This window comes from Cervus canadensis, chromosome 1, assembly GCF_019320065.1.
Source record: "Cervus canadensis isolate Bull #8, Minnesota chromosome 1, ASM1932006v1, whole genome shotgun sequence".
Taxonomy (NCBI): domain Eukaryota; kingdom Metazoa; phylum Chordata; class Mammalia; order Artiodactyla; family Cervidae; genus Cervus; species Cervus canadensis.
The window spans coordinates 63,723,872-63,747,961 of record NC_057386.1 but is presented as its reverse complement, the minus strand read 5'-3'; the positions used below and the strand labels follow the sequence as shown (position 1 = coordinate 63,747,961).

The 24,090-nt window shown below is 44.4% G+C and overlaps 1 protein-coding gene across 11 annotated transcripts in view; it reads left to right on the top strand.

Moving 5' to 3' along the window:
- Positions 1-24,090, top strand: part of TRIM2 (tripartite motif containing 2) — a 186,119-nt gene that overhangs the window by 90,788 nt on the left and 71,241 nt on the right. For 2 of the 11 annotated variants that reach the window (XM_043484395.1, XM_043484386.1), the window contains exon 1: positions 21,281-21,456. The exons of 8 other annotated variants lie outside the window; for them this stretch is intronic. In XM_043484395.1, the coding sequence (XP_043340330.1) occupies positions 21,454-21,456 (3 nt within the window). In that variant the 5' untranslated portion in view covers positions 21,281-21,453. One more of the 11 variants, XM_043484377.1, reaches the window with a different exon arrangement.

Sequence of the window (24,090 nt, the reverse complement as noted above, 5' to 3'; positions counted from 1 at the left end):
TTTACATGTTTTGGGAGATCCATGCTATGCTAGATGTTAACTTTCAGTCATTCATACACACGTCACTTGTTAAAGCACCATTTAAAAATTGGTTTTATTAAAGTATAGTTGGTCTACAATGTTGTGTTGGTTTCTGCTGTACTGCAGTGATTCCGTCTTATATGTGTGTGTGTGTGTTCTTCTTCATGTTCTCCTCCACTGTGGTTTATCACAGGATGTTGAATGTCGTTCCTTGTGCTGTACAGTCGGGCCTTGCCCATTCATCCTATACACAATGGTTTGCATCTGCTCATTCCAGACTCCCAGTCCTTCCTCTCCCTCCCTTTCACAGTCACAAATCTGTTTCCTCTATCTGTGAGTCTGTTTCTGTCTCATGGATAGGTTATCAGTGTCATATTTTTTAGTGTTAATTAATTCATGTATTTCTTTATTCATTCTTGGCTGCGTCAGATCTTAGTTGAGGCATGAAGGCTTAGTTGCCCATGGCATGTGGGATCACGGTTACCCAACCAGAGATTGAACCTGCTTCCCTCACACTGGAGGGCGGATACCCTACGAGGGAAGTCCCTATGTCATATTTAAAGCCTACACATAAATGATATCATATATATAGTATTTGCCTTTTTCTTTCTGACTTATTTCACTTAGTGCGATAATCTCTAGGTCCATCCATGTTGTTAAAATGACTTTATTTCATTCATTTTATGGCTGAGTAGTATTCATGCACACACACACACACAAACCACATCTTCTTTATCTGTTTCTCTGTCAATGGACTCTTAGATTGTTTCCATGTCTTGTCTATAAATAGTGCTGCAATGAACACAGGGGTACATGTATCTTTTGTAATTATAGCTTTGTCTGGATATATGCCTAGGAGTGAGATTGTAAGACCCCATTTTCAGTCACTGCTCTTTTGGAGTTGAGATAACTGCTTCCCTGGTGGCTCAGTGGTAAAGAATCTGCCTGCAATGCAGGAAACCTGGGTTCAATTCCTGGGCAGGAAGATCCATGGCAACCCACTCCAGTATTCTTGCCTGGAGAATCCCATGGACAGAAGAACCTAGTGGGCTACAGTCCATGGGGTTGCAAAGAGTCCGACACAACTGAGTGACTAACATTTTAACTAAGCTCCAGAAATATTAATCCAAAATAGATCAAATCGGTCCCTAGACATTTTGAATACTCTTCTTTCTAATAAGATGGTTCTTTAATCTCCCTTTTATCAAGCCAGCAATTCCTATCTTACAAATTCATCTTAAGAATAAAATTGGGTATTTAACATAGAACCTCATACACAGTAGGTGCTAAATAAATGTGAGTTCCCTTGCTCTTCACATACCATGAACCAGAATATATATAAGGGAAAAGTAATATTCATTGAATGACTGCTATTTACTGAGGACTTACTTATATTTAGACCCTGCTATATTCAGGGATAAAAAGATGAGTAAGACTCAGGCCAGGAGCTCACTCTCTAGTAGGAGAGTCAGACATTTAAACCAGTGATTGCTGCAGAGAGTGATAAGTACAGCGATAGAAGTACTGAGTACGTACAAGGGCCGAGTACCTTGCCTGAGGGAAGGGGCTATCAGGGAGTTCTCAGTATAGAAGTGATGCACCAATTAAATCTCTAGCAAGAGAAGAAAAGGATTCCAGGCAGAGGGAAAGCATGTGAAGGTTTGAAAGACACAGGGAGGCTCTGGAGGCCTAGAGTGAGTGCAGTTGTAATCCTTTATAGAGGACTTGTTAGCAAGCCTGGAATCAGTAAGTGTAGCAAATCCAACCCCAATTACATGCATTGTAGCTGCTAGACTTAGATGCTGTGCAGTTGCTCATGGGTTCTTACTGTGTCCAGTGACCCAAAGTGGTTTGGATGCTTTAGTCACCACAGGGCTGATGGGATTGCAGAGGCTGAAAGAGGTCCAGACCCTCCTGTACAAAATCTTAGGGCTCCTGTAATGGACTGAATGTTTGATCTCCCCCAAATTCATATTTGGAAGCTGTAACCCTCTAATATGCTGGTATTCAGTCATAGATGGGACTTTGGGGAAGTCCTTAGGGTAGATGGGTCATTAGGGTAGATGGGTCATGAGTTACAAAATAACTGACTTTCATTGAATTGTTTTCAAGATGGGCTTCCCAAGTAGTGCTAGTGGTAGAGAATCCGCCTGCCAATGCAGGAGACATAAGAGATGTGTGTTTGATCCCTGGGTCGGGAAGATGCCCTGGAGGAGGTCATGGCACCCCACTCCAGTATTCTTGCCTGGAGAATCCCACGGACAGAGGTGCCTGGGGGGCTCCAGTCTCTAGGGTTGCAGAGTCAGACACGACTGATGTGACTTAGCGTACAACATGCATGCCTCATAAAGGTAGCTCTTTTTTTCCTTTGCCTTTCTGTTTTCTTATTCTCTCTCTAGTCCATTCTAGTCTATAGAAAAAGTTACCTGCTCATCCGTAATGGTCAGAGGATCACCATCATGTCGTTTTGTGTCCTCGTCAGTGTAGAAGCTGCTTGTGCCTGATAGATGACGTCATTGCTGCATGGAAGTGCAGGGAAGGAAGGGATCGGTGACTGTCGTGGATCAGTGGCCTGCCGTGGTCCCTTCTCCTGTTCTCTTCTCTTTACTTTCCTCTTTTCAACAAAGGCATGACTGTTATCAAATAATATCTCCCTTGTTCATCCTTAGCTTAATCAGAAGCAAAGTTTTATTTGACTTTTATTATTCTGCTTTTATCTCGGCTGTGCTGAGCCCTCGCTGCCATGTGTGGGCCTCTCTCTAGCTGTGGCTTGGCCTTAGCTGCCCATGGTGTGTGGGATCTTGGTTCCCTGCGCTGGAAGGCAGATTCTTAACCAGTGGGCCACGAGGGAAGTCCCGAAGCAAAATTTTAGAGCAGCGTGAAATGCATCTGAACTTCCTGCCATGATAGGATCACTAAATCAAAGCTGAATTTCACATCTATATTTCCTCATTTGGCCTGAATATAAAAGATTATTACTGCCAAACTGTGCATAAGGACTGCGAGGCTATTTTTGAAAGTGTTTCCCTTTGATAAGATTACAAATACTTAAGGGCATGCAATGAAAACAGTGAGGCACAGCATCTTACTTGGTAGTGTTTTCTTTCCAATATGTTTTTAGGCTCCCTGTTTAAAGAAAGAGGTTTTACACTGTAGTTTGAACAACTTTTTCAAAGTGATGTATTTGCCTAAGCAGTAAGTATTTTTCTCTTAATTAAAAAAACAATATCAAATATTAATAACTTTTAATAATTAGGCTACCTTCACCCACTTTGAAAGGACTTAGTCTGGAATCAGTGGCATCCTTTCCTCTGCTGCTTCTGGGGCTCTGCATGTTGAGAGGGCTAATCAGAACACATGAAAAAGCAAGAGTGAGTTACCGAGTATAAAAAACCCTGTTTACTTTCATTACTCCCAGTGTTTACATTTATCCAGTAATCATGCAGGGCTTCCCTAGTGGCTCGGATGGTACAGATTCCACCTGTAGAGCAGGAGACTTGGGTTCGTTCTCTGAGCGGGAAGATCCCTTGGGTGAGGGAATGGCCACCCATCCCAGTGTTCTTGCCTGGAGAATTCCATGGACAGAGCAGCCTGGCAGGCTATGGGGTCACAAGGAGTCAGACACGACTGAGCAACTAACACTATCACATTTATCAAAATTCAGTAATCATGTAAGTGTGTTATAAAGCGTACCTTTTTCTGGATTTGTTTATTTACGTATTTATTTTTCGGCTGGATCCTGTGGCATGGGGAATCTTAGTTTCCAGACTAGGGATAGAAGCTGTGCCCCCTACAGTGGAAGCAAGGATTCTTAACCACTGGACCACCAGGGAAGTCCCACATACCTTAAGGATCAGGTGAAAACATTTTCAGTAAGTGATATGAAACTCTTTTCCTGGAAAGTAAGTAAGTAAACTCTTAGGCAGGTTCGCCTGTCCTATCGTCTGTCTTGCTTACACCATTTCCCTGGCAGGTCTCTTCTACAAATAAAGCTCAAAGGTGTCTTTATTTATTTTTTTAGTTGGAGTATAATTGCTTTACAATGTTATGTTTGCTTCTACTGTACAACGAAGTAAGTCAGCTCTATCAAATGTACCTTTAGCAGAGGTTCAGTCATCCTAAGTATTTCTGAAGGGATTTTACAGGAGAGCCAGGCCAGCGAGACTGTTCTCCGAGGCACGTTGGTCCAGCCAGGGAGCTTGTGGGCAGGCTGACTCTTGGTCACTCTTCATCCTGTGGTTTTGGAAGCTACATGTCAGGACTGTGCATGTGCTGTGGCATCGTTGGGGTAGGACCCCGTCCCCATGGAGTTTACAGGTTGGTGGGGAAGGTGGCTCTAAGCACGCGTACAAATAATTATGTGTCATTACAAATGGTCATAGTTGTCATAAAGGATTCCAACACAGTAAAGTGCTAAAAGCAAAGGGCGGAGGGACACCCACTTATGATGAGAGGGTGAAGGGAGGCCCCAGAAATGAGGCATCATTTGGGCAGAGAGCCAAGGGTACAGGGCCAAGCTTGCATCTGGGGGTAGGGGCTCCAAGCAATAGGGCAGTGGGCACAGAGTGGCCTGACGGGAGCTTACTCCTCCCTCCTGAAGGCCCATTTTGCTGTTTACCAGCAAAAAGCAGCCTCTTCCTCTGGCCTTGAGATCTCAAAATTTGGACATGAGGTAATGAATTCACTGGCTCTTGAAAAGCCAGAAATCATGGAGAGAGAATGAGGGAGGGAAGAGCAGAAGCCTGATGGCACAGGAGGAAAGGTCCTAGAATGCTACTAGGAGAGCCCTGACTGTTAAAAAGGAAAAGAAAAGAAATGGAACCTGTTTTTATCATGAATCAGCTTTATGGGCAAGAGTAAATTAAGACTAGGTTCTTCCATCTCCATTTCTGGGGGCGCACAAATATGAGTGAATAGGCTTTTTAAAATAGAATGGAAATTCTACTGGGGCCACCAGGGAACAGAAGCGAGAAGGGTCGGAACACGCTGGCCGTCTGATGCCAACAGCACACTTTTCTGAGTAAATCTGTGCGTGTGCTTTTATCACTTATACTACTCTCAAATTTGACTGGCTTACAAGGCTTCCTGAGCAGTCGATACAGCAGCTAATGATTTAACTTCCACTCTTGTGTGTTTATTTTAGTGTCAGATTTTTATGGTCAAGGTCATTCTGAAGATATGCACCTTCTTAGCTGTGCAAAGTTGGTCGATATCCTCTATTATGTCTTCTTTTTTTTTTTTTCCTTTCTATTCCCAGGAGCCTGCCTTCTCTGTGAACCCCGTTCCAACAGGATGTCATGGTTTATTTTTTCCCTGCCCTTTGCCAAGTGGACGGCCAGCGTTTTAACCTTTTAGTACTCTCATCCTTTGTGGCGGATCTCTCATCATTCCTGTTTCTCTTCTATCTTGGGACCTCCTGCTGTTTGACTGCAGGGTTTGCATATTCATAAATTCTGAACCTTTGACTCTTCAAGCAGGCCAGCTGTGGTATGAGAGCTGTTTGTGATTCCTTGGTATAGTTTTCTATTTTCACTTGCCAAGAAATACACCTGTGCTTGTATTTCCAGTCATTTCTGTTGGGATCAGTCTCCAGAAAACTAACAGAATCATGATGAAACCTGGTGGACTTATAATCAAATGCGGGCAGCCTGCAAAGACAGCTCCGCAGGTCGGCAAGGGGCAGATGGAGAGACAGAGGCATGCCCAGGGTCAGGCTTTGCCGTACTCACTAACTGTATGGCCTGGGGGGAGTTTTGTCACCTCCCCAGGCCTGTTTCTTTGTCTGTATGATGATGATCTGGAGTGGATATTGCCGTAGGGACCACAGAGCTCCAGGTCCCTGACCTGAACAGATGAGTCAGGGACCCAGCAAAGTGCGAGGCAAGCATGTTGGCAGGGTCCCTAGGATAAGGACCAGGTCTTTAGAGAAAGTATTTTGCTGCTTTCCAGCTGTGGGACTGGATCATCCCTCTGGTCCTTCCCAGCTGTTTTATATATATAGATAAAATTTTATGTATTTACTTTTGGCTGTGCTGGCTCTTTGTTGCTGTGTGGGGTCTTCTCTGTGAGGGCGTGCCACTCTCTAGCTGCAGTGTAAGGCCTGCTCATCACAGTGGCTTCTCTTGTTGCGGAGCAGGGCACTAGAGCATGCAGGCCGCAGGAGTTGCAGCGTGTGGGTGCAGGAGTTGCAGCCCCCCAGGCTCTCGAGCACAGGCCCACTAGTTGTGGTTCAAGGGCTTAGTTACTCTGTGGCAGGTGGGATCTTCCCGGATCAAGGATCAAACCCGTGTCTCCTGCATTGGCAGGCGGATTCTTTATCACTGGACCACGAGGGAAGCCCTCCTTTCCAACTTTAAATACCTCTGATTCTCTGAAAGGATGAAAGTCTTTTGCCTTCCTGCTTCCAGTCACTGGTGGAGAGGCTCTGCCAGGGCGAGACGGAAAGCGGACCAGGATTCAGGCCAAGAGCTGGGCTGACGGACTGAGCCCGCAGTGGGACTAGAAGGTGACAGTTTCTGCCCTTGATCCGGGTGGTTTGGCGATCTATATGACAGAGGGCTGGCCTCTGTCCCTGCAGAGCACCTGTGCCGCGCTCTGTGGCAGGGAGTGGTGAGGGAAAAGGCCAGGTTCTTGGCCCTCGGGCTTGTGCCCACGGGTGGGGAGGGGAGGGGCATTGGTGCAGTCGGGTCAGTCTTGGCCATGGTTCCTTCCCAAAGCCCAATTCTCACTTTTTTCTTTCTAAAGACACCTTGCTTGCTTTGTGCATTACAGAGCAGTTAAAGAGCCAGCAGGTTATGGATGACTTGAACTATATATATGTCTGTGGCTGGGCCATGCCCCTCCCAAGGAGAGTTCCTGCCAGCTAGAGGGTGATAGCATGACATCTGACCTTGAGGGCCAGCCAGCACTTCAGTGGGTCAGGGTTAGTAGGTTCTTCATCCAGTAATGAGAGCAGAACATAGATAACACAGTCTTGTTTTTGAAACTTATTTTTTATTGAAGTATAGTTAATTTACAATGTTGCGTTCGTTTCCAGTATACAGCAAAGTTATTCAGTTATACATAAATATGTTTTTTTCAAATTCTTTTCCTTTATAGGTTATTAAAAAATATTATTGAGTAGCATTCCCTGTGCTATACAGTACGTTCTGTCAGTTATCTATTTTTTATATATAGGAGTGGGTATAGTTTAAAATTTTTTTATTGTAGTAAAAGTCACATAATATAAAATATACTATTTTAACCATATTTAACTGTACAGTTCAGTGGCACTGAGCACATTAGTGTGTATAGTTTTTAAGAGATGTACTCTTGGAATGGCTTTATAAGAAAGCCTTTGCGTTTCCTCTGGAGCAAGGGAAACAAGTTCAATTGTTAATTGCAGTATACCTGGAATATGGTCTTTTTACAGCATCGAGAAAGGTTGTCTGGCCTGCGAGAAATTTGATATGAACTAGAGAACAAAGTCCATCCTAGATTGCAGTGGAAAGTGAAGCACGAAATCCTGTTTCCATCCTCAGACACTGAGGAAGTTGGGGAGGAGGCCGGAGAGGAGGGAACTAGGAATTGCCTAGCATGACTCGGGGTCTGTGACTGTTGCACAAGTGAATCATCTGCATTTTGATCTCCACAGGGGCTTGGGACTGGGCCTGTTTCCACGCAGGTCCTTCCTGCCTGCCCTCATTTTCCCCAGCCTTCTTCACTCATCGTCCATTCTGTCGTCTTTCATCCTCTCCGCGTAAAGTTTAGGGGTGTTGTGACCCTCTGCGACATTTCCTGCAGCTGGGTATCTCTGCATCCAGCCTTGAGAAGTGAAGTACACACAGGGCCAGTCCTCACACCTGTGGAAACAGCTTCCTTTGCCCACAAAACACAGGGCAATCATGTGTCTAAGGAGGGAACTCTTTTTTCTATCTTTGATCTTGGGCACTAGTAAATTGAAGGTATTGTTTACTTACTTGTCTTTGCTTGTGCACAAATGAATTGTAGGTATTGTTTTCCTTTTATGAGGTTTTCACTGTCTCTGGGTTGGCCTGTACCCTTGTTAAAGTTAGCCGGGCTTGAAGTAGACACTGTGTTAGGGTATTATGGACCCATCAACTAGATTTCCCTTTGAGGCAAAATCCATGAAAGGAAGTGCCAACCCTTTCATTAGGCTTGCTCCCTGGTGCCCAAACCAAGGCCTGCAGGCCAGATCCACCCACTGCACTGTAATGGTTCACGAAGAAAAGTCAGAAGAAAAGTAATTTTCTGTGCATGTGAAATTTACAGATGTTGTCAGTGTTTATAAGGGCAGTTTGACTGGAACACAGCTATACCCCTTCACATACTGACTGTGGCTGCTTTCACACTACAGCAGGGTTGAGTAGTTGTAACGGAACACAGAACCATGTGGCCCACAGAGTCTAAAATGTTTTCAGAGAAAGCTTTCTGACCCCGGGGCTTCAGTAGTTAAAACCACCACCATAGTGATGTCTTTTGAGTCTGACTGTGTGCCAGGCGCTGTGCTCAGCATCTTTCAGGCATCCACTTATTTTATTCTCATGACAACCCTACAGGTGTAACTCTCCTATTGCTGTTTTACAGAGAAGGAGAAGGAGGGTCAGAGAAGTTGTATAATTTCCCCCACATCACATCCCTGGTCCAGTCAGAGCTGGATTTGCACACACATATGTCTGACTCCAGAGTCTGGAATATCATCCAATGCAGAATGCCATCCCAGTCAGCTGGAGTGACACCCATGAGCATCCTTGCCGAGTCTGAGCTGGAGGCCATAGATAAAAGTTGTTTGAGATCAAATTTATTTTTATTTTCATTAATTTATGTTTAATTGAGACTTTATGTTTGCATCACATAAGAGTACACAAGTGCCTTAAGGATGGTGACTGAATGTGGACCCCAGCGTAGCACCCAGGACATAGAAGAGGGAAATTAAAAGCGAGTTGAGTAAAGGATGTGGGTGGGCAGCGGGGAGGGAGAGGGCAGGAGGACAGGGGGAGAAGAGAGGCAGGAGGAGGAGACATTTTCGAGGAAGAGTGGGGATGCCCCTGGCATTGGCCGTCAGGCCATGGATGGCTCCACCTGGCACCAAGCTGACTCACACGGCAGCAGATACAGGGTGCCCTGGGCTGGCCAGGCCTGCCCTGACCCGTGCACACCCCCTCTGCTGTGGTCTGGCTGGCCAGGCCTGCCCTGACCTGTGCACACCCCCTCTGCTGTGGTCTGGCCGCTCCTACCCTCCTGCTCTGCCCCCCTTGCCTCTGGGGGCACTGCGGTTCCCTGGCACCCAGCCCAGACACACTACTAACTGCTGGGGGAGAAAGCTGGAGGAGTCAGTGTTTAGAGCAGGTCCATTCAGCGGAGGACATGAAGTGAGGCCCCCATTCTCACATCTAGAGAGGATGGCTGTCCTCAAAGGGGAAATGTTGACTCTGGAAAGGTGCCAAAAGGAATCCTTTTTCTTCTTATCTTCCCAAGAAGGCTACTGAGTCTGAAGGCGAGCAACTGACCGATGAGGACTCATGTCCACTGGCCGCCAACCAGCAGAAAGTACCAGGACTCTTTCTCACAAAAACAAGCCAGAGGGACGGGAGCAGAGACCTTCCTTGCTGGACTGGCCTACCATTAAGAGTTAGTGTGAGGACTCACCCAGAGCAACAAAGTAGCGCTGTAGCCTCTTGCTCAAATGTGTCAAAGCCAGTGGGAGACTCCATTGCTAAGTGGCTGAGGCTGAGGGAGGCTGCCTCCTTCCAGGATGATAAAAGTGGACAGATACATCGTTTCTGATTTTGCATGATTCTGCCCACTCTCATTTCTTGACTTGTTTTAGTTGGCATAAGAAGAGAATTAACTTTTCATCCAAAAAATAAATATTTATTGAGCCCCTACACGAGCCAGGCTCTTGGAATACAAAAGAGAATCACCAGTCCTTTCTGAAGGAGCTCAAGTCTAGTAGAGGCAATACTGCTAGTACCTCTGCTCTGCTAATACCTGAACTGACTCCTTGCTGTGTGTCGGGCACTGGGATGGGTTCTCTTCATGGACTATACCATTCAGTTCTCACAAAAACCCAGTGAGCTAGGTTATCATACCCATTGTATGGATGAGGAAACTGAGGCACAGAGAGGTTCAGGGACTTGTTCACACTCATCAGTGGCAGAGGGGGCACTCGAACCCATCCACCGCTGCCCTGGGTGTAGTGGCTTGAGAGCCGAGCATGCTGTGCGCTGAGCTTGGTGCTCAGGCACTTCCATGCTGCATCACTGGATCATCACGACAGCCCTATACAGTGACAGTTCACAAAGGAGCTCATAGAGGCAACGAGCAGCCCGAACACAGAGCAAATACAGATGTGTCTCCAGAGCCAGCGCCTAAATTACAGCTTCACGCTGGCTTTGGCAGTGTGATTCTAATACAGGTGACCTGTCTGGCGTGAGCCTCACGGGCTGCTTAGGAAAATGCTCTCCCCCGGTGACAGGTGTCGGGGGAGGCAGCCTCCTGCGGGTGGTGCCAAGTTTCACCATCCTCAGATTATTACCCCTGCCAAGGTGCCCGGCTTCCTCCTTGAGTACCACCCTTCTCGTTAGGGCACTGAGCTCTAGGAAACTCTAGAAACTCAGCTCTAGGAAACCTCAGGAAACTCAGGCCTGTGAACGGGAGAAAACTCCGCCTTGACCCAGTGGCACCTCGGTTAAGATCGCTCAGATGCGGAAGCCTGTCGGCCTGGAAGGCAGGAGAGGCGAGGCGCAGCCCAGGGCGCAGGGAAGAGCCGCAGTGGGCGCGCGCCTGCACTGCGGGAGGGGGCGGGCCTCGGCGGTCCCAGTTACAGCGTTGATTGCTGTCACCACAATAGAAAGCCTGAGCCTCCCCGCCCTCCTCGGCGCTACCGTCGCCACCACCACGTGAATCAGTTATTTTGTACAGCGATCTTGCCTCCTGGTAAGAAATATGGTTAGAAAAGGACACCTCCGGGGAGGGAAATTCATAGTACAAGCAGAGTGGTGGGTGCGTCTATGGAGCCGGCCGCCTCGGGGCGGAGCCTGTTGCCATAGGAACCGCGGCTGGGCTGCGTTGGGATCGATGGATGATTTCCGGGCTCCGCCTGGCCTGGGAAGCCAGGCTCTGGGAGGTTGGCCGCCGTCTGGGATTATTTCCTTAGACTAGAGTTCTGGAAGCGGAAATACTTGGTCAACAGACACGAACTTTTGTAAGGTTCTTTGTGAATTATATGTTGGTAAAAAAACAATCCTTTTTATGAAGGCAGAGAGGAGGGAACATGGGGAAGAGGGAGTCAGGGTCCAGGAAGGCGGTACCAGCCAGCGCAGCCGCCCCGCGACCTTCAGGTCTGGGCTGCGCCCCGCCCACCTCACGTCTTGGCTGGGCCTCAGCCCCGGCCTTGGCAGGGCAGTCACCGCGGGAAATTTGCCACCTAGAATTCCTGACTCTAAATCCCAACCTGGTGGTCAGAGCCACTGCAGTGATTACTTTAACAAGGTAAACCGCTGAGGCAAGCTGGAACTTGGCGCTGCCTTGGGTTTGATTGTCCAAATGAAAAGTGTGAAGGTGAAACTGAGGGAGAGAAAAACAACCCTCGGTCTTGATGTCAGTGTGGACATCAGTAATTAGGGACCCAGAGTTAGGACTGGGAGCTTCTCTTCCAGGGATGCTCAGGACAGGTGGTCGACTTAAACTTAGCCAGGCCAAACAACAGTAAAACAAAAGAGCGTTTTGTTTGCCTGCTTTTGCTTATTTTTGTCATAGTCAGAGCAAGACAAAGAATAAGGAAGGGTTAGCATGCTGCTGGTATGTCTGATGGATGGCAGAATCGTGTTCTGCTTCAGTCTTTTGCGGGAAGGACATCTTCAGGCTGAGAAGGGGCTTCTGAGGGCAAGAAGAAGAAACTCAGGTAGGGAAGGCCAACAGCGCAGCAGTGGTTGTGGGGTCAAGCTGCCAACCAGACCCACAAGACACAGATTTTAGTGTAATAACATGGTTAGTAATCACTGGCACAGGAGGCACAGCAGGCAGCATAGCACCTTCATCTCGTTGGGAGGCTCGGAGCTTCCTGACCCCCTCCCCTACTTGGGATGTGTAGGAGAGAAAAAAGCCAGCGGAAAAAAGCCCCCTTTTCCCACCCGCCTTTTATGCCACTCTAGCTATGCGGCCACCTTGGAGTTCCTCTCATGCACACCAGAACAAGGCAGGTGTAACATTCTCCATGTATCTCGACTCTGTTTTTGAGAGAATGGTGCTATGTGAAAGCCAGGCCCTTCTCAGGTGGGTCTGCAACAGCCCAGGCCTTGGGGTAGCCTCTCACCCATAGTAGAGGCTAGGGGTTGAATTATGTCCCTCAAAAAGACATGTTCAAGTTGCAAACCCCACTACCTTTGGGTGTGACCTGTCTAGGAAGGGCCATCCTGACACCTGAGACCCAATCGACACGCCTGTGACTTGGAGGCAGGAAACTCTGTCCCCAGGAGTGATTTTGAGAGGTTCTGCTCATGTCTCATGTATTTTTGTGTCATCATTGCCTAGTACACCACCTGGCACATAATTATTTGTGAAATGTATGACGTTAAATGGTGACCCCCACTCCCCCCCCCCAAAATTAAATGGTAATTCTAAGATGAGTTCTGGTGTGAGTTCCTGGGCTGTAACTGGGTCAGCTGGTTCTGTTTTCATCTACAGAACCCCACTAGCTTAAGGCCAACTTGGACCATCTCTCTTTGCAAGGACACTTTTAAAGGGAAGATCGTTTCTACTTCATCAACCATTATTTTCAAACAGTCCTCTGGTATAGGACCTCTCCACAACCACTGAAGAATGACTCCTAGTCTCCAGTGTGAGTGGTCTGTGCTGCCTCTGCCAAAGGAGAGGAGAGGACTGCCTCTTGGGGTCCAAGCCAAACCACCCAAATTGCTTGCAAAGAATCTGGACCAACAGGAAGCGCCTGGTTCTGAGGGGTCATTTGTGGGGTGCTGATCTGTAAAATCCATCCTAACAATACCTCTTCTCCAGTCACTCAAGCCTGAACTGGAAATAATCTTTCTTTACCATCTTCTTTCAGAAGACCATTTGGCAACAATATTCAGAAAGGCTTTTGAAAACAAAGATTATAAAATAAAACAAAACAACTAAATTAAATGATGATTATATGAGGTCCACTTTTTAGGCTCCTGATTTTAGGCTGCCTCCTCCTAATTGACTGTATTTATCTTTCCCTGAAAGACATCACCTCTCTAACCAGCTGGCTTTGTTGCACTGTGGGATTGACTGATCCCTGTCCCAGCCATTGCCCATCCTTGAGGGGCATTGTGGCACAGTGAGAGAGGAACTATGCCAGTCACAAGGCCCGAACCGTAGTTCACCTCACTGCCTAATGACCGCTGCACTCTGGCTGGTCTTGTAAACCTTCTGAGCCTCAGTTTCCACTAAAATAATAAGATACCTGCTCTTGTTACTGCCCATCGCGTGACAGGCCAATAAGTAAAGGCAAGTTGTTGGGGCAAGGAACAGCAACTTTATTCAGAAGACCAGCAGGTCAAGATGATGGACTAGTGCCCCAAACAACCATCTTCCCCAAGTTAGAATTCAGGCCTTTTTTTTTTTTTTTTAAACAGAGTCATTGTTTTGTTTTATTTATTTATTTTTTGGTTACACCATTCCGGCTTCCCAGGTGGCTCAATGGTAAAGAATCTGTCTGCCAATGCAGCAGACATGGGAGACCCAGGTTCAATCCCTGGGTTAAGAAGATCCCATGGAGGAGAAAATGGCAGCCCACTCCAGTACTCTTGCCTGGAAAATTCCATGGACAGAGGAGCCTGATGGGCTACAGTCCACGGGGTCACAAAGAGTCAGACATGATTGTGTGACTGAGTACATGCACACCATATGACTTGCGGGACCTCGGTTTTCTGACAGGGGATCGAACCCAGGCCCACAGCAGTGAAAGCACAGAGTCTTAACCACTGCATGGCCAGGGGATTCCCCAGGCTTCTTTTATACTAAAAAGGGAAGGGGTATGGTTGCTTGCAGCCAACCTTTTGGTGCCAACATCCTTTGTTCTTGTAGCTATCCAGTCAAAATGTTCCTATAAACCTCCCAAAAGACATTATTCTCTGTTCTGCAACTTTTTATCTTATATGAATGGAAAAGTGTTATACTTTTAAAGGTCAGAGCCTTGAGAGTGGGCCATCCTGTATATTTCAGGCTATAGAAAGCCTTCTTAACTTAGAGCAAAGGCAATAGAATACAAAAGTTAAAGCAACAGATCTGTTAAAAGAAACAGATCCAATATGGATTCAGATTTGTCCATCCCTGTTACATCCTGTCTCTGGGTTTGCTTTGCTTTGTATTATGAAGGTGCTTTCTAAATTCTAAACCACAAATAAGGTATGAAGAATTGCCTTTCCATAATGGTCTCTGATCCACCTATTTTCCAGTTCTGAGATGAGCAGAACCTTTACATGATGTTATATCGCTCATCCATTGTAGGACTTCTGTCATTCCACATCTACTTCCTTGCTATGTGACAGGCACTGCTTAGGGGCTGTGGAGTTAGAGGGAAGAAATGGAGCTGTGAGTAGTTTCCAGCAAAGACTGCTGTGGAGCTCATGAGCATGACACCCAGTCCTCACGGGGATGGGAGGGTCTGGGATTGAAGGAGCCACAGGGAATCCTTCCTAAAATGCGGCTGTCTTTGTGGAGTTCTGGAGGACTTGAAGGAGTTAACCTGGGAAAGGTCAGAATAGGTTGCGCATTCCTCTCAGAACAAGTGGTGTGTTTCTTACATTGCTATCTGCAGAGCGAGGGGACAGAGATACTTATATGAGACCCTCCCGTGTGCTGGGGGAGGGCAGGCTTCCTGCCTCAGGCACTAAACCTCACTAGTATCTCCCCACCCCCAGCCCCCAGACACATAATCGGTAGGACAGTCAAAAATGCCCCTTCCCATTCCTGAATGCGTACCCCACCACTCCATCAGGGGGATCGGTGCCCTTCCCTGGTTGAGGAATTCTGCTTTAAAATGCACAGTGGCATGACTTAGGAACCAGAGTGTGACTGGGGAGGATACAACATGGGAAAAACTGAGGAAGGCAGAGGGCTGATCATAAATGGCCCTATATGCCATCCTAAGAGGTTGATGTTCTAGCAGAGATGTCCTTAATTGGAGATAAACAGACTACACACAGGACTTTGAATTGAACCTGACACGTAATATGTGGTCAGTACATTTTCAATTCTCTTATCTCCCAGGGTCCTGCCAAAGCCACTTCTATTAGCACCTCTCGTGTTCTTACACGTGTGCACTGTCTGTATACTTCCTGAGTGACCGCGGTCCAACTGGCGGAAGACAGTTAGCTCTCTAACGTCTGTTCAGCTGGAGGGAAACACAGGAGGGACAAGACAGCACCAAGAAGTCTGCACAGCATGCAGCAGACTCAGCGCCAAGGGTCTTGGGCTCATCTCTGCTCTTGAGGCTTTACCCTCTGGCTGCAGAAGGTCTCAGTACAACTCCAACCCAGAAAGAAACTGTACCAACAGCCACGACCACTAATCAAGGCACTTACCACTCCCAACTGCAATTGTCTGCTTACTCATCCATCTCCCACTCTGGACTGTGATCTTCCTGAAGGCTGAGCCACTGTTCTGTTCATCTCTGTATCCTCAGAGCCTGCTCAATGCCTGGCACATGCTAGACATTCAGTGATTGAGTGAGTAGGTGAAGCTTCTCTGACTGCAAGCCAGGCAATAAGACCAAGGATCTCTCCCACTTCTTCACCGTCCTCTGAGAACAGAGACTCGCTCCAAGTGTGTGCCCCACAGTTTGGGTAGAGTCGAAGGAGATTAGGAAGAGGAGTCAGAAGAAATGATGTCAGAGGGGAGGACTAGATTTCAATGAATTTGGCTATTGGATTCATCATGGAATCAGTAAATCATTTCTTCAGTAAATTTCATCAGAAACACAAAGAAGAGGAGAGTCCTGTCTTAGGAAGTCAGGGACTGTTGTGATAGCCTCTCTTAGGAAGAAGACGTTGTAGCTTGGAGTGGGATGTGCCTGCCTTTAGTTTCAAGAGTGGATTCTAATTAAATTGTAAACTTCTAGCAAACACCTATATATAAATGTTTATAGCAGCATTATGCATAATAGCCAAAAAGTTGAAGCAACCCATGTCCATAAACAAAATATCCATCTGCTTATCCATACAATGGAATATTTTTCAGCCATATAAAGGAATGAAGTGCTGATATAAGCCACATGGATGAACCTTGGAATTATTCTATAAGTGAAGTAAGGCAGATCCCTAGAACCACATTATTATATGATCCCATTTATGTAACGGGCCAGAATAGGGAAATCTGTAGGGACAAAAGACTGAATGCAGGAGAAGGGGACGACAGATGGCGATTTGGTTGGACAGCATGACCAACTCGAGGGACATGAGTTTGAGCAAGGTCTGGGAGTTGGTGATGGACAATGAAGCCTGGCATGCTGCAGTCTATAGGGTCTCAAAGGGTCAGACATGGCTGAGCAACTGAACTGAACAGATAGAGACAAAAAGTGGATTAGTGGTTGCTTAGGACTGTGGGGGATGGGAAGGTAGGGAGTAATAGCTAAAGGGTACAGCTTTAAAACACTTTTTTTAAATTGAGGTATAGTTGATTTATAGTGTTGTGTTAGTTTCCAGTGTACTGCAAAGTGATTCAGTTACATTTTTTTCAGATTCTTTTCTGTTATACCTCTTTACAAGATGTTGAATACAGTTGCTATGCCATACAGTAGGACCTTGTTGTTTAACTATTTTCTGTCTGTTAATATATAAAATCCTATGTGTTACCGTGTTCATGGATTGGAAGAATCAATGTTGTCAAAATGGCTATTCTACCCAAAGCAATCTATAGATTCAATGCAATCTCTATTAAGCTACCAACGGTATTTTTCACAGAACTAGAACAAATAATTTCTCAATTTGTATGGAAATACAAAAAACCTGGAATAGCCAAAGTAATCTTGAGAAAGAAGAATGGAACTGGAGGAATCAACCTGCCTGACTTCAGACTCTACTACAAAGCCACAGTCATCAAGACAGTATGGTACTGGCACAAAGACAGAAATATAGATCAATGGAACAGAATAGAAAGCCCAGAGATAAATCCACGAACCTATGGACACCTTATCTTTGACAAAGGAGGCAAGGATATACAATAGAAAAAAGACAACCTCTTTAACAAGTGGTGCTGGGAAAACTGGTCAACCACTTGTAAAAGAATGAAACTAGAACACTTTCTAACACCATACACAAAAATAAACTCAAAATGGATTAAAGATCTAAATGTAAGACCAGAAACTATAAAACTCCTAGAGGAGAACATAGGCAAAACACTCTCTGACATAAATCACAGCAGGATCCTCTATGACCCACCTCCCAGAATATTGGAAATAAAAGCAAAAATAAACAAATGGGACCTAATGAAACTTAAAAGCTTTTGCACAACAAAGGAAACTATAAGCAAGGTGAAAAGACAGCCCTCAGAATGGAGAAAATAATAGCAAAAAGCAACAGACAAAGGATTAATCTCAAAATATACAAGCAAACTCCTGCAGCTCAATTCCAGAAAAATAAATGACCAAAATCAAAAAATGGGCAAAGAACTAAACAGACATTTCTTTTTTTTTTTTTTTAATTTTTTCAGTGGGTTTTGTCATACATTGACATGAATCAGCCATGGAGTTACATGTATTCCCCATCCCAATCCCCCCTCCCACTTCCCTCTCCACCTGATTCTTCTGGGTCTTCCCAGTGTACCAGGCCCGAGCACTTGTCTCATGCATCCCACCTGGGCTGGTGATCTGTTTCACTATAGATAATATACATGCTGTTCTTTCAAAACATCCCACCCTCACCTTCTCCCACAGAGTTCAAAAAGTCTGTTCTGTACTTCTGTGTCTCTTTTTCTGTTTTGCATATAGGGTTATCATTACCATCTTTCTAAATTCCATATATATGTGTTAGTATGCTGTAATGTTCTTTATCTTTCTGGCTTACTTCACTCTGTATAATGGGCTCCAGTTTCATCCATCTCATTAGAACTGATTCAAATGAATTCTTTTTAACGGCTGAGTAATATTCCATGGTGTATATGTACCACAGCTTCCTTATCCATTTGTCTGCTGATGGTAAACAGACATTTCTCCAAAGAAGACATACAGATGGCTAACAAACACATGAAAAGATGCTCAACATCACTCATCATCAGAGAAATGCAAATCAAAACCACAATGAGGTACCATTACACGCCAGTCAGGATGGCTGCTATCCAAAAGTCTACAAGCAATAAATGCTGGAGAGGGTGTGGAGAAAAGGGAACCCTCTTACACTGTTGGTGGGAATGCAAACTAGTACAGCCACTATGGAGAACAGTGTGGAGATTCCTTAAAAAACTGGAAATAGAACTGCCATGTGACCCAGCAATCCCACTTCTGGGCATACACACCGAGGAAACCAGATCTGAAAGAGACACGTGCACCCCAATGTTCATCGCAGCACTGTTTATAATAGCCAGGACATGGAAGCAACCTAGATGCCCATCAGCAGATGAATGGATAAGGAAGCTGTGGTACATATACACCATGGAATATTACTCAGCCATTAAAAAGAATTCATTTGAATCAGTTCTAATGAGATGGATGAAACTGGAGCCTATTATACAGAGTGAAGTAAGCCAGAAAGATAAAGAACATTACAGCATACTAACACATATATATGGAATTTAGAAAGATGGTAATGATAACCCTATATGCAAAACAGAAAAAGAGACACAGAAGTCCAGAACAGACTTTTGAACTCTGTGGGAGAAGGCGAGGGTGGGATGTTTCCAGAGAACAGCATCAAAACATGTATATTCTCAAGGGTGAAACAGATCACCAGCCCAGGTTGGATGCGTGAGACAAGTGCTCGGGCCTGATGCACTGGGAAGACTCAGAGGGATTGGATAGAGAGGGAGGTGGGAGGGGGGATCGGGATGGGGAATACATGTAACTCCATGGCTGATTCATGTCAATGTATGACAAAACCCACTACAATACTGTAAAGTAATTAGCCTCCAACTAATAAAAATAAATGAAAAAAAAAGAAAGAAAGAAATGTATAGAAGAGACCAGATTGCAACCTGTAAAAAGCACTGGGAGAATATAATACCTTAGCTGGAAACTGGGGTACTGCTGCTGTGAGCTGACACCCTCACCCCTACAAGACTTCTTTCTTCCTCCCATCTTGGGAGTGAGATTACAAAACTCTCTAATGATCTCGCTAAAATAAATCTGAGACCTTAAAAATGTAAAAAAAAAAAAAAAATCCTATGTGTATCTGCTAATCTCAGAGTCCTAATTTCTCTCTCCTTTGGTAACCATAAATTTGTTTTCTGTGTGTGTGAGTCTCTTTTGGTTTTGTGAATAAGTTTATTTGTATCATCTTTTTAGATTCTACATATAAGTGATATCACATGATACTTGTCTTTACCTGGTTTGTTTCACTTAGTATTATCATCTCTAGGTCCATCTGTGTTGCTACAAATGACACTGTTTCATTCTTTTTATGGCTGAGTAATATTCTGTGGTGTACGTATGTGTACATGCATGCACTGCATCTTTGCCCGTTTACCTGTCGATGGACACTTAGGCTGCTCCCATGTCTGGGCTATTGTCAGTAGTGCTGCTGTGAGCGTCGGGGTGCATGTATCTTTTTAAACTAGAGTTTTCTCCAGATCAATGCTCAAAAGCAGGATTGCAGGATCATGTGGCAGCACTATTTTTAGTTTTTTTAAGGAATATCCGTACTGTTCTCCATAGTGGCTATACCAGTTTACATTCTCAGCAACAGTGCTGGAGGGTTCCTTTTTCTTTACTCCCTCTCTTGCGTTTATTGTTTGTAGACTTTTAAATGATGGAAACTGTACACTTGAAGTGGGGGAATTGTATAGTATGTGAATTATATCTCAATAAAGCTGTTAAAAAACAAAACTTCTAAAGCAGGTGTTAACCTGGGCTTTTGAGAACTGTGTACTATGCCAATTTGGGCATGTCTGTGCATTTTTCTGGGTTTGTCAAGTTCACCGAATTCTTTGTGACCTTCCCCTCCTGCCCCTCTGCAGAGCTGAGTGCCTCTTCACCGGGCTTGCTGCAGTGCCTGATTACACGGAAAGAATGTAATGAATATTAATGTTATTAAACATGCAAATTCAGTTTTTATCATTTAAATAAAATGATTAGTGTCTACTTTTAAACTAGTAACTAACCAAGGAATAGAAAGCAATGCATTTCCCTGCTCCATTGCTATAGAAAGGGAATGATTATGTATTCCATTCTGATACATAAGGTTTTTTTATTCTAAAGTATTGTTTGTAATATGAAGACCTAACTTTTTATGTGGCTTCTTGCTGGTCATTTTTGTTACTAAAGCCTTTTCAGGATCAGTTAAATGACTTGATAGAGGAGTTATGTTAATATGTCAACTTTGACAAGTTTATGACCTTTGAGAACTTTGGTGTCATCAGAAAAACAAAAGGCTCTTTCTGTTGGCTCCCTGAATCAAATGAATGTTGACTTATATGATTTTTTCCTGAATGATTAGAACGACAAAAAGCAGAGAAATATCATTTGCATGATTTGACTTTGAGGAACTGTATTTTATAGGCCCTTTCCTGGGTAAGAACAAGAAGGGAAAAAGTAGTAGAGCCTTGTTGAACTGGGCTGTTTTGCATTTTTTAAAAAAATTTGCATTGGTGTTTCAAGCTAGTTTAAAAATCTATGGAAATTTTTTTTTTTTTTCCTTACTAAGGGAAGTGAGTGTGTGCTCTCACACTCCACCCAAACAGTCTTCTAAATTCGAACTTTTGCTACTGAGCTCCCGCGCGCCTAATTTCTTCCTGGGATCTTTCGCCGCTGCATCCCCTTTCGCTTGCTTAGCGGCACACCCTCTCCGGTGTGTGAGCCGGTCCTGGCTGCGGACACAGGGAGCTGTGCCCAGACAGTCCTCCCGCTGGTAACCGTGCAGCCCGTTCCGGTGATGGAGCCGGGCGGCCCAGCACAGGAGCGTGCAAACAGCTGACTGCTGACTCAGAGGGGAACGCAAGCCACCCACGAATCTCATCGCAGCTCGCTGCTGCATCCCGATCCCATAATCCCTTGCTTGGTCTGCTGCAGTCTTTTCAACAGACGCTGAGTGAGAAAAAGATGTCCTGGGAGATAAAGGTTGATTGGTTTGAATACGGAAAGGGGTCTCCCACTTGTTAATGACCCAGAAACATCCCTGCCGACTTTCCTGAGCCTTCTCTTGTCTCCTCCATTTTCCTCTTCCTCTCTTCTGTTCATGAGCTGGCACATCACTCCATACAGCAGAAGATATGCTGGGCTTCTGATGATGGCTGCACTGCATGGTAGGGAATTTTAACCAGTCTCTTTGCATGGTGCTTCCAAACTCGAGACGTGAGCAGAAATGTGCATTGTTCTTTTGGGTGGCCGCGGGCTGCAGCGCCTGGCGGGGGAAGATGTCGTTCTTTGCCTCCTTCATTAGTCTCTGCAGAAATGGGTAGGTCCTGGTGCTCATACTGCTTAGTCTTACGCCAGGTGAATAACTAATTCATCCTGCTGCCTCTGTTCTGGCGTGTACCCCTCCTTTCTCTTTCATGGTGATGCTGTATGCTCTGGAACTATCAGACAGAGGGAGACCCACTCTGCTTAAACAAAAGCATCAAATTAGCAAGAATAGGGAGATCACCATGCAAGATTGTTCTTATCAAGTTTCTAATGTGATCTAACTGGATCTTTATTTTTACTAGTCTTTATTGTAATGTGTATATAGGCTTATTTTAAATATAAGATTTTTTTCCCCTGTGCATCTCTCTGTTGGATACAAAAATGGGGATGAAATGTTTAATTTGCAGGATTCCTTCCTCGGTACCCCAGGGTAGAGGAGACTGATTCGACCCTCCCCCACTGTGTCCTCTGTTAGGGAACCCTGGAGTTGAGTGCCACAGTTCCCAGTTACCATTGGAAACCCAGTCATTCATAATGCATGACTCGACCCTCTGAATTCTGAATGCCATTGATGATCAGAAAATATGCAGGAAAACATTTGGGGTCTTTTCTGACTTTTTTCTTTTTTTTGCTGCCTTTGAAATAGACTCAAATCTGGGTGGAGTTCAATGGCAGCACTACACAGAAGGGGAGAAAAAAAATCTTGGGTTGGACCTTGGGTTTGCTTCCTGAAACAGTAGGCATCCTTTTTGTATCCAAGAGCTGTCTGTGCAACGATGCCCCACCCTGTCATTATTCCTTATTGAGGTGGCGGGAGAGGGGGGCAGGGGATTAGGAGAGCAAGTAGGAAAGCTATTATTTTAAATTAAAAATTGAATGTTAATTAGATTTCTGAACCCAAAGGTAAAATGATATTTCTGTCTTAAGAAAAGATGGTTTCACTATCAGCTTTAAGGAACAGGTTCATAGATTCAGAATGAGGCATTTTAAAAATTATTAGTTCAAATTCTTTGGTTTAGATCATCTTACAGTAGTTTTATTCCTCATGAGTAAATTGTGAGCGGTTTTTGTTCTCGGCTTTGTTTTAATCAGACTATGTAAGGAAAGCCATTTGTTTGCCCAGATTCTTGAATCAATTTCTTAAGTACTAGGATTCACTCCTGCCCACTGTGAACCTATTTCCTGGTGCCTTTCAGTATTTTTGGACAGATGCTTTAGCAGCATCCTTCCTAGCCCACTGTGGTGTTAAATAATGCACGCCCCTCCAGAGCAAGCACACAATGAGAAGTTTCGTGTGTGCTGTGGTACCAGAAAGCGGCTTTCTGTTGCAAAGACGTGAATAGTGGCCTTTCCTAAGCCTCCAAGTGTTTCTTTCCAATTTTCTCCTAGAAAGACACGAGGGGTTGGCATTGGAAAGGTTAAAACACTGCTGAATGTTAAAGTCTTCTCTGGTAGAATGTGCTGTTTCAAGAAACAAGAGAACAGTGTATATATAGCGCACACATTTTTAAATGGAGAATAAAATCTATAAATATTTTCACCAGTTAATGTTATAATCTTGGGATGACTTAATTTTTTTATTTATTTGATAACAAAAGTTGAGTAATTTTGTTGCTTGTGAAATAGGGTAAAAAAAAATACTCATTCTTTGTCTTACTAAAGTAAAAATGTCCTTCACTTTGATTTCTTTAGACATTAATTTCTCCAAACTCATGACTTTCTTTTACCTATCCTTATTAAGTAGAAAAAAATCCTAAATATGTAGCCATTTATTTAACTAAGCTTAATTTTTAAGACTCCCTGTGCTTTTTTTTCATTACCTCTCTGATAAAACTAAGACTTCAGCCAAATATTTATGTGTATTATTGAGATGTATAGGAGAGAAATACTTCCAAACTTTAAAAATTGCCACAAATTTTTTACTGTCATTTTTTTTTCTTTTAAAAAATGTGACCGAGTTACTTCTAATTGTGGCAAAATTCTCATTTGCGCACACCTGTGATTACTTTTCAAAAAAAAAAAAATCTCTATTGCTATCTGTGTCCCTTTATTACTTATATAAGAATTGTAGTGTAGATTTATAGGATCTGCTCTCTATTAGGGTTCTTTGAATATTACTATTATGCAGTTTATCAGAATTGACCAGATCAGGCTTCCTTGAAGAATTTGCAGATTCAGATTAGACACAAATACTGAGGAAAAAGAAACCCAATATAATTATTCAAATAACATCATTGGAGGAGATATTCATTCCTGCTTTTTACATGCCAGTCTTCCCTTTTCTACTTTACCCTCTTCTGCCTTCATATTCTCAATGGCTTCTATTCTTCTAAGTGTTTTTATTATTATTCAAAAACTTATTAGTTAAAGTAAACATTTATTCTAATCAACAACAGATTTAAATAATATGCTTCCGGCGGGGGGGGGGGAGGGGGGAACGTATTGCTGCTATATACGCCTGTGTCTTCTGAAGTTCCTTTGTAGAATAGATTTCTCTTCCCCTTTCTCGATAATCTCACCCACCTCCTGGGGCT